General features: G+C 45.3%; 1 protein-coding gene across 1 annotated transcript in view; it reads left to right on the forward strand.

Annotated features, from left to right (window-relative positions):
- The window catches only part of DHTKD1 (dehydrogenase E1 and transketolase domain containing 1), a 61,567-nt gene that overhangs the window by 39,497 nt on the left and 12,329 nt on the right, over positions 1-9,741 (forward strand). The window contains exons 11-13 of the mRNA XM_011934215.1: positions 1,034-1,184; positions 2,381-2,487; positions 7,012-7,176. Coding sequence (XP_011789605.1) covers positions 1,034-1,184; positions 2,381-2,487; positions 7,012-7,176 — 423 coding nt within the window. The remainder of the gene's footprint in view (positions 1-1,033; positions 1,185-2,380; positions 2,488-7,011; positions 7,177-9,741) is intronic.

Raw genomic sequence — 9,741 nt, forward strand, 5'->3', positions numbered from 1 at the left:
GATTTACCATGCAAATATGATGTTAGAATAATGATTTTAACCAAAGGTAGGCCTTTATTTTTTAACTTTCCTCACTTTGTTTCATGACAATTTTTTTTTTCTTTTTTTTTTTTTTTTTGAGGCAGGGTCTCACTGTATCACGCAGGCTGGAGTGCAGTGGTGCGATTAGAGCTCACTGTAGTTTCACCCTCCTGGGCTCAAGTGATCCTCCCACCTCAGCCTCCCAAGTAGTTGGGACTACAGGTATGTGCCACCATGCCCAGCTAGTTTTTGTCTGCTTTTTGTAGACAGGGTTTTGCCATGTTGCCCAGGTTGGTCTCAAACTCCTGTGCTCAAGCGATCCCCCCATCTCGGCCTCCCAAATTGCTGGGAGGCCACCACGCCCGGCCACAGGATTTTGAAAACGTTGTAAGACACATTTGTATACTCAGCTCCAGAGGAGGGTCATCTGAGAAGTATATGTGCTTATCCTTGAAGAAACTCTGTAATACCCATATTCTGGCGGCCTCTTTTATCTTTTCCTCTCTTTGTCCCAACTTTTCTCATCTGCATCCCTGACACCGAGCAGCAAATCTCTTCTCAAAAGAATGTGGTGATGAGGCTGGGCGTGGTGGCTCATGCCTGTAACCCCAGCACTTTGGGGGGCCAAGGTGGGTGGATCACCTGAGCTCAGCGGTTTGAGACCAGCCTGGTCAACATGCTGGAATCCTGTCTCTACTAAAAATACAAAAATTAACCGGGCGTGGTGGCGGGTACCTGTAATCCCAGCTACTCAGGAGGCTGAGGCAGGAGAATCGCTTGAACCTGGGAGGCGGAGGTTGCAGTGAGCTGAGATGGAGCCATTACACTCCAGCCTGGGCATCAAAAGTGATACTCCATCTCAAAAAACAAAAACAAACAAACAAAAAGAACGTGGTGATGAATGAGAGCAAGGCTCCCTCTCCGCACCACCTCCCTTTGATAAGTTCCCAGGAACCCAGTGCTCTGTCGTTGCCCTCGCATGCCAGTGTTTCCTTCTCTTCCCTGGGATTAGGTCAGCAACAGCCCCCTGTCAGAAGAGGCCGTCTTGGGATTCGAATACGGGATGAGCATCGAGAGCCCAAAGTTACTGCCCCTGTGGGAGGCACAGTTTGGCGATTTCTTCAATGGTGCCCAGATCATCTTTGACACATTCATCTCTGGAGGTTGGTGTCAGTGTATAAGGTGGGTACAGGTGGGGATCCCCGCGTGGCCCCAGCCTCATGGGGATAAATGAATGAAAAGGGGCCGTTGCCGCCTGTGAGACTCCCCTGTGCAGCGGCACCTCCAGGGAGTTGGGGCCACTCTGTTATGACGGGAGTGTGGCCACTGTCAGTTTCATGTGTTACTAGGACAGACACCCAAGCTCTCTGTCAGCAGGAGCACTGGTGCCACCCAGCGCCTGTGCCCAGGAGTCAGTAGGGCCATGAAAACCCGCTCCAGTGTCTGAAAGCTTCCAAGCAGTACCTGCTCCCTGTAAACATTAGAAGGAATTGAAGTAAATGTCTGAGTCTCTCCCCAGACCCTGAATCCCATTTTCCAGGGATGCCCAATCTTGGGTTTTAAATACCTGCCTTCAGTCTTTCCGATAGTTATGCTTCTCTGTAACATTTTCCCTGGGAGAAAGAAAAGTGCCTGAGGAGCCTGGACTTCTGACTTGTCCAGAGACTGTTCTGTCGTGCCCACCACCCCTGTTTAAAGACAGTGGCCTGTGTTGTCAGCTGGGCTGTGAGAAAGGTGGGAGCTGCCCATTCTTGTAAGAATGGTGCCTGCAGTGATATTGGAGAGGCATGTGCCGTCCAGGAAGCTGGGAACATTCCCCTTTGAGTTTGTCTTCCACTCGTAAAAGCCCAGGGCCTGTGCTGTGATAGGTTATGATTTTCTTTTTTGAGACAGAGTCTCACTCTGTCCCCTAGGCTGGTGTGCAGTGGCACGATCTCAGCTCACTGCAACCTCTACCTCCTGGGGTCAAGTGATTCTCCCACCTCAGCCTCACGAGTAGCTGGGACTACAGACGTGCACCACTACACCTGGCTAATTTTTGTATTTTTAGTAGAGACGGGGTTTCACCATGTTGGCCAGGCTGGTCTCGAACTCCTGACCTCAAGTGATCCATCCGCCTCAGCCCCCCAAAGTGCTGGGATTACAGGTGTGAGCCACCGTGCCCAGCCCATGATAGGTTTTCATTCAACGAAATGGACATTTCCCTAAGGATAGCATAATAGTTCTAGAAAGTGCATGTAATAAAAGCAGTTTTAGGGGGTCAGGCAGAAAACTAACATTGATTTCCCCAGCTGAGTCACGTGAGGCCACTTTGTCCCCACTTCGCAGAGCTCTTACTCCCTACATGGTGCTTTTCCAGGAGAGGCCAAGTGGCTCCTCCAAAGCGGCATCATCATCCTCCTTCCACACGGCTACGACGGGGCTGGGCCAGACCACTCATCCTGTCGAATAGAGCGTTTCCTGCAGGTAAGGGCAACGTCTTCTGGAGTCAAACAATCACTGTCCTGCTTCCTAGAGCTTTTCTACCTCCTGTGGGTAGCTTAACGCCCACCTAACTGTAAGATAGCTCAGTATTTGAGTGAAACAGGTTTGATGCAATGTCAATTTTCTTCGGAAACATAATGTCTCAGGTATAATAGTATCACGGTTTTATGGCAATTAAAGTTCTCTTGTGCCAGGATCAGCAGTTCTTATACCAGGCTGGTCATCAGAATCTCCTAAAGACTTTTTTTTTTTCTTTTTTGAGATAGGGTCTTGCTCTGTTGCCCAGGCTGGTATGCAGTGGTGCGATCTTGGCTCATTGCAACCTCTGCCCCTTGGGTTAAAGCACTTCTCCTGCCTCAGCCTCCAAGTAGCTGGGACCACAGTCATATGCCACCATGCCCGGCTAATTTTTGTGTTTTTAGTAGAGATTGGTGTTCTTCCACGTTGGCCAGGCTGGTCTGAAACTCCTGGCCTCAAGTGATACGCCCGCCTCAGCCTCCCAAGGTGTTGGGATTACAGGTGCGAGCCACCAACCCTGGCTGGCTATTAAAACATTTGAAATATCCTCCCAGAAATAGCCAGTGTCTTCATTTGGTGTGAATCATTACAAATGTCTCTTTTTGCATGTTACTTCCTTATGGTTTATTATGAAGGCTTTCAGATATACAGAAAAGTTGAAAAGAATTTACTGTGAATACTCATATACCCACTCCCTAGAATTCACCATGATTTTTTATTACACTTGTTTTGTCACATATCTATTCATCTGTCATTCTGATATCCTTCAATCCATCTTATTTTTTGATTCATTTCAAAATAAATGGAGATATCAGCCGGGCACAGTGGCTCACATCTGTAATCCCAGCACTTTGGGAGACCAAGGCAGGTGGCTAACATGGTGAAACCCCATCTTTACTAAAATTACAAAAATTAGCCAGGTGTGGTGGCTCATGCCTGTAATCCAAGCTACTCAGGAACCTGAAGCAGGAGAATCGCTTGAACCCAGGAGGCAGAGGTTGCAGTGAGCCAAGATCACGCCATGGCACTCCAGCCTGGACAACAAAGACTCTGTCTCAAAAAATTAAATAAATAAATAAATAGAGATATCAATACATGTCACCCCAAGTACTTCAGCATGCATATCGTTAGTGATTTTGGCATGTGTGCAGCTAAAATGTATAAATAGATGATATCTTAATAGATAGGTAGATAGAACAACACATAGATGGGTGGTTACATTAATGATGACATCAATAATTTTATTTAAAAAGAGATTAGAGTAATGGTAGATAAACTAAAGAATGATGTGTGAAATACAAAACTACTAGTTTTTGAAGAAATAGAGGAAATGAGTAGGTGCGGGGTACAGTTTCGGAGTCATTGGCCACTAGATGGCATTGACAGTCATGAATCTGGATGAAGGCGTCAAAGCAGTAAGCACAGTGGAAGAGAGAAGGTGCCTGAGCTCTGGACCCTGGGATAGTCTAACCTCAGAGGATGCAGAGAAGAAAAATAAGTGAGATGAAGAAGGAGCAACCAGTGAGGTGGGAGGAAGATCTTAGAAGGCAAGCGAAGGAAACATATCAAAGGAGAGGGAGTGTCAATGTCAATTAAGATGAGGAGTGAAGTAATCCCAGCACTTTGAGAGGCTGAGGTGGGAGGATCGCTTGAACCCAGGAGTGTGAGACCAGCCTGGGCAACACAGTGAGACCCTGTCTCTACTAAAAATATACAAATAATAAATAGATGAGGCGTAAGAATGAACCACTGGATTTAGAAATCAGGAGTCCATTTGATGGTTGATGACTGCAGTTTTGATGGAGTGGTAGGAATAAAAGTCTGTCTGGGACATACTAAGGACCATCTAGAGCAACCTGTCCAGCCTGTGTCCATGGACCACATGCGGCTCAGAACAGCTTTGAATGTGGCCCAATACAAATTCGTAAACTTTCTTAAAACATTATTTGTGATTTTTTTTTTTGGTACCTTATTAGCCATTGTTAGTGTATTTTATGTGTGGCCCAAGACGATTCTTCTTCTTCCAGTGTAGCTCAGGGAAGCCAAAAGATTGGGCACCCCTGATTCCTGATTCTAGAGAAAGGAAAGTGTATTTATTTAAAAATTTTAATGGACAAATATAAAATTGTATATTAATGGTATAAAATGTGATGTTTTGGTGCAGGTATACATTGTGAAATGATTGAATCAAGCAATTAATAGACCCATCACCTCACATACTCACCACTTTTTGGGAAGAGAACATTTAAAATCTATCCTCTTGGCAATTTTCAGGTATACAATACGTTAACTGCAGTCACCATCCTGTACAGTAGATCTCCAGAACTTATTCAAGGAGGAAAGTTGGCCTAGCACGGTGGCTCACGCCTGTAATCCCAGCACTTTGGGAGGCCGGGGTGGGGGGATCACTTGCTCAGGAGTTTGAGACTAACCTGGGCAACATGATGAGACCCCCTCTCTGCTAAAAATAAAACTAAAAAAGTTAGCTGGGTGGGTGGTACATGCCCGTAATGCCAGCTGGTTGGGAGGCTGAGGTGGGAGGATCACTTGACCCTGGGAGGCAGAGGTTGTAGTGAGCTGAGGTTTCACCACTGTATTCCAGCCTGGGCAAGAGAGCCAGACCCTATCTCAAAAAAAAGAAAAAATAAAAGGGAGGAAAGTCAACTTAAATCTTTTGAGGAGTATTGCTGTAAATGGAATAAGAAAATGGGACAACAGCTGGTGGAGAAATTTGTATCAAGAGTTCTTTTTGTGTTTTGTTTTCTTTCTGAGATGGCTTCTTGCTCTGTCACCCAGGCTGGAGTGCAGTGGTACAGTCTTGGCTCTCTGCAACCTCTGTCTCCCAGGTTCAAGCAATTCTCCTGCCTCAGCCTCCCAAGTACCTGGGATTACAGGCATGCACCATGATGCCCGGCTAAGTTTTGTATTTTTAGTAGAGACAAGGTTTCACCGTGTTGGCCAGGCTGCTCTTGAACCCCTGACCTCGTGATACTCCCTCCTTGGCTTCCCAAAGTGCTAGGATTTCAGGTGTGGGCCACCGCGCCAGGCCTTTGTTTTGTGTTAAAGGTAGGAAAAGGTCTGTTTGGTGACAGGCATGATCCAGTAGAGAAAAAGAGAATGGTGATGTAGGGGTGAGGGCAGAATAACTGAATGATTTCCTTGCATGCTTAAGATGGGGTAGACTCTAGTACATGATGGCTTAAATTAGCTTTAGACAGGAGCATGGTTGGTGGCAGTAAATGGAAGGCAAAGAAGATGGGTGCAGGTGAGAATGTGTGTGTAGATGGTCTGAGAACATGCTCTGAGGTCATTAGCTGAGAGTGGTGATGGACGAGGAGGTCCTGAGTTTAAAGGTGTGAATTAGTCACCTGGGAAAGAAGGAGAATGAGTGAATTAGGGAAATAGAGTTTAAGAGTCTAAGGTCATTAAGGCCCCACCTGAGATTCTTGGTCAGGATTCTAAAGTAAGACCATTGGTGTGATTTTGTGTTGTCTCCAGTTACATTCTCTGCAGACATGGAACAGGCAGAAAGTGGGGATTCACTAGGTTTATGGGTTGGAGTGAAGGGTCGAGGGAATCAAAGGTGTATGCAAAAAGATGATGATCATGATTAAGGCCAGGCACGGTGGCTCATGCCTGTAATCCCAGCAGTTTGGGTAGCTGAGGCGGGAGGATCGCTTGAACCCAGGAGTTTGAAACTAGCCTGGGCATCATAACGAGACCCCATCTCTACAAAAATTTTAAAATTAGTCAGGTGTGGTAGCTGGCACCTGTAGTCCCAGCTACTTGGGAGGTTCTGGTGGGAGGATTGCTTGAGTCCAGAGTTTGAGGTTACAGTATGTTGTGATTGTGCTACTGAACTCCAGCCTGGGCAAGAGAGCGAGACTCTATAACAACAACAACAACAAAAAGAATTGTCCAGATTTTGTCAAACTCTCTTTCCTTTCACTGCCTTTGGGGTAGGGTTAGGAGTTATGCCTCAGCTTTCTGTCCCACCAGGATCTTCTGAGATTTAACTTCCTTACCCTGAATTTTTCAACCTTTCTATGAGCTGCTTTTGATTTTGTTTTTGTCTTAAAACACACACACACACGCAGACACACACACCGACAATCATTTTGTTTATTACATTAGGAAAGTGAGATTCTGATAGTGCTTCCTTCCCCTATCTTAACCCTGTAGTAATCAGAATATGTATTTTTTTTTTTTTTAAGTTCTTTCCAGATGATTGTTGCTGTCTAGCTGTGTTTGGAAACAGTTGTGTTAGATGACACAGAATTGGGCCAGTGGAGAAAGCCATCAGAGCTCTCCTTTGGTTAATGCCTCACCGTTCATTAATGCACCTGCTGGTATTTTTCTGTAATGCTGGGCAATAGCGTTTCTGCTGTAATCAAGAACACCTGTGTTTCCCTTTGGCTGGCCTGTTGTCACTACGACTGAAATAGATGATCTGAACGTTCTTCTCTTTTCTTGCCACTTCTCTCCCAGATGTGTGACAGTGCGGAAGAGGGGGTGGACGGAGACACTGTGAACATGTTTGTGGTTCATCCAACAACTCCTGCACAGTATTTCCACTTGCTTAGAAGACAAATGGTCCGGAACTTCAGAAAACCACTCATTGTTGCTTCCCCTAAGATGTTACTCAGGCTCCCAGTAAGTAGAAGAAGCTGGCGAATAAGCCTTCCTCCTTTTGTCATTTTTTGTACTCCATTTTTCTCTATTTTCCATATCTAATTATATTTAAATTACAGAAACACCTTTTTAGTTTCAACTGACTTTGCTACCTTCATTTTTTTTCTGTTTTTTGAGACAGAGTCTCACTCTGTTGCTCAGGCTGGAGTGCAATGGTGCAATCTCGGCCCATTGCAACCTTTGACTCCTGGGTTTAAGCGATTCTCCTGCCTTAGCCTCCCAAGTAGCTGAGATTACAGGCACGCACCACCACCCCCAGCTAATTTTTGTATTTTTAGTAGAGACAGGGTTTCGCCATGTTGGCCAGACAGGTCTCTAACTCTTGACCTCAGGTGATCCGCCCGCCTTGGCGTCCCAAAGTACTGGGATTACAGGCGTGAGCTACCACACCCGGCCTGCTTTCATTTTTTAAACAGCCTTTTAAGACTACCTGGAAAGATAGGTAGGTTTTCTGTCAATCATAATGAAGGACAGGGATAACAGATGTTACACTAGTGTCCTCCTGAGCAGAAATTATATTTACACAAGCTTTTAGGCTATTAGGCGGGGCACGGTGGCTCATGCCTGTAATACCAGGACTTTGGGAGGCCTCGGCAAGAGGATCACTTGAGCCCAGGAGTTTGAGAGCAGCCTGGGCAACATTGTAAGACCCCACCTCTAAAAAAAAAAAAAAAAAAAATTAGCTGGTTTGCTGGCTCACACCTGTGCTCTCAGCGACTCAGGAGGCTGAGATGGGAGCATCTCTTGAGCCCTGGAGTTTAAGGCTGCAGTGAGGTAGGACCAGGCCACTACACTCCAGCCTGGGCAACACAGCAAGACCTTGTCTGAAAAAGAAAAGAAAAAGTTTTAAAGTCCAAATGGTCTAAGCACTATTTTTGTTGATAGCAGCAATTTGGGAATTCAAAGTATTTTGTTGAAAATGAATGGTATTATTTGTGATTCTTTTTTTTTTTTTCTTTTTGAGATGGAGTCTTGCACTGTTGCACAGGCTGGAGTGCAGTGGCGTGAAATTTATTATTTCATCATTTAACACATACTTAGGTTTACCTATTTATGTGTTAAGTATGCATTATGTTTTTCAAATCACAAAAATATGCTGGTTTTCAAATGGAAATGTCCAAAATAATAAATACTACTAAGCATATATTTATCCTATCTGCTATAATTTTTTCAGGTTCATATAAGAGTTTTAATTAGAATTAGTATTAAATTTGTTGTTGTTGTTTTATTTTATTTTATTTTTTTTGAGACAGAATCTGGCTGTGTTGCCCAGGCTGGATTGCAGTGGCACTATTTCGGCTCACTGCAACCTCCAGCTCCCAGGTTCAAGCAATTCTCCTGCCTCAGCCTCCTGAGTAGCTGGGATTATAGACACCCACCACCACGCCCAGCTAATTTTTGTATTTTTAGTAGAGATGGGGTTTCAATGTGTTGGACCAGGTGGTCTCGAACTGCTGGCCTCAGGTGATCTGCCTGCCTCGGCCTCCCAAAGTGCTGGGATTACAGGCATGAGCCACCGTGCCCAGCCGAGAGTATTAAAATTTTTACATTTATTTGGATATGACTGCTGAGGTGAAATAAGACATTTAGAATTCAGCTGTTCAAGAATATTTTGTGCTGTTCGCCAAGGTTCGAGAGTGTATATTTGGAATTGATGGGTACTGAAGAAAAACTGCAAGTCTTACAATGTTGGTTGGTTGGCTGGTTGGTTTTTTGAGACAGAGTGTTGCTGTCACCCAGGCTGGAGTGCAGAGCGTGATCTCCGCTCACTGCAAACTATGCCTCCTAGGCTCAAGCAATTCTTCTGCCTCAGCCTCCCGAGTTGCTGGGATTACAGGCTTGCACCACCATGCTCAGCTAATTTTTGTATTTTTAGTAGAGTTTCACCATGTTGGCCAAGCTGTTCTGTAACTCCTTGCCTCAAGTGATCGGGGCTGACTCGGCTTCCCAAAATGCTGGGATTATAGGTGTGAGCCACTATGCCTGGTCTCGTTGTTTTGAGCAGTTTTTAGCATTCAGAGGGGAGTAGGGAGATACTCTTTCTGAGGGGCGATATTTTCACAGCCCTAAAATCAGTGCCTCCTTAAACTTTTTGCACTAGGTACCTTACTTGACTCACCCCAGCCCGGCCTTGGGAGTCAGTATCTAGTCAATAGCCAGGAAATGGATTTCAGCCGTCTCACCAATAGCAGCTGTTCATTTCTAGTTCACTTATAGTGGTCTATTGGTTCCTTTTCACCCAGTGTTTCGCAAACAATCTTATATGTTTTGAGGTGACCTCATCAGCCTGGAAGCATCACCGAACATTTAGGAAGAGTTAATGCAATGCCTTTAGCACCATTTTTCTGAGGGGGCTCTTTTTTTTCTTTTTCTTTTTGTTTTGAGACAGAGTCTCACTTTTTCACCTAGGCTGGCATGCAGCGGCATAATCTTGGCTCGCTGCAACCTCTGCCTCCTGAGTTCAAGCAAGGCCTCCGCCTCTGGCATAGCTGGGACTACAGGTATGTGCCACCACACCCAGCATTT

This window comes from Colobus angolensis, unplaced genomic scaffold (assembly GCF_000951035.1).
Source record: "Colobus angolensis palliatus isolate OR3802 unplaced genomic scaffold, Cang.pa_1.0 Scaffold133, whole genome shotgun sequence".
Lineage (NCBI taxonomy): Eukaryota > Metazoa > Chordata > Mammalia > Primates > Cercopithecidae > Colobus > Colobus angolensis.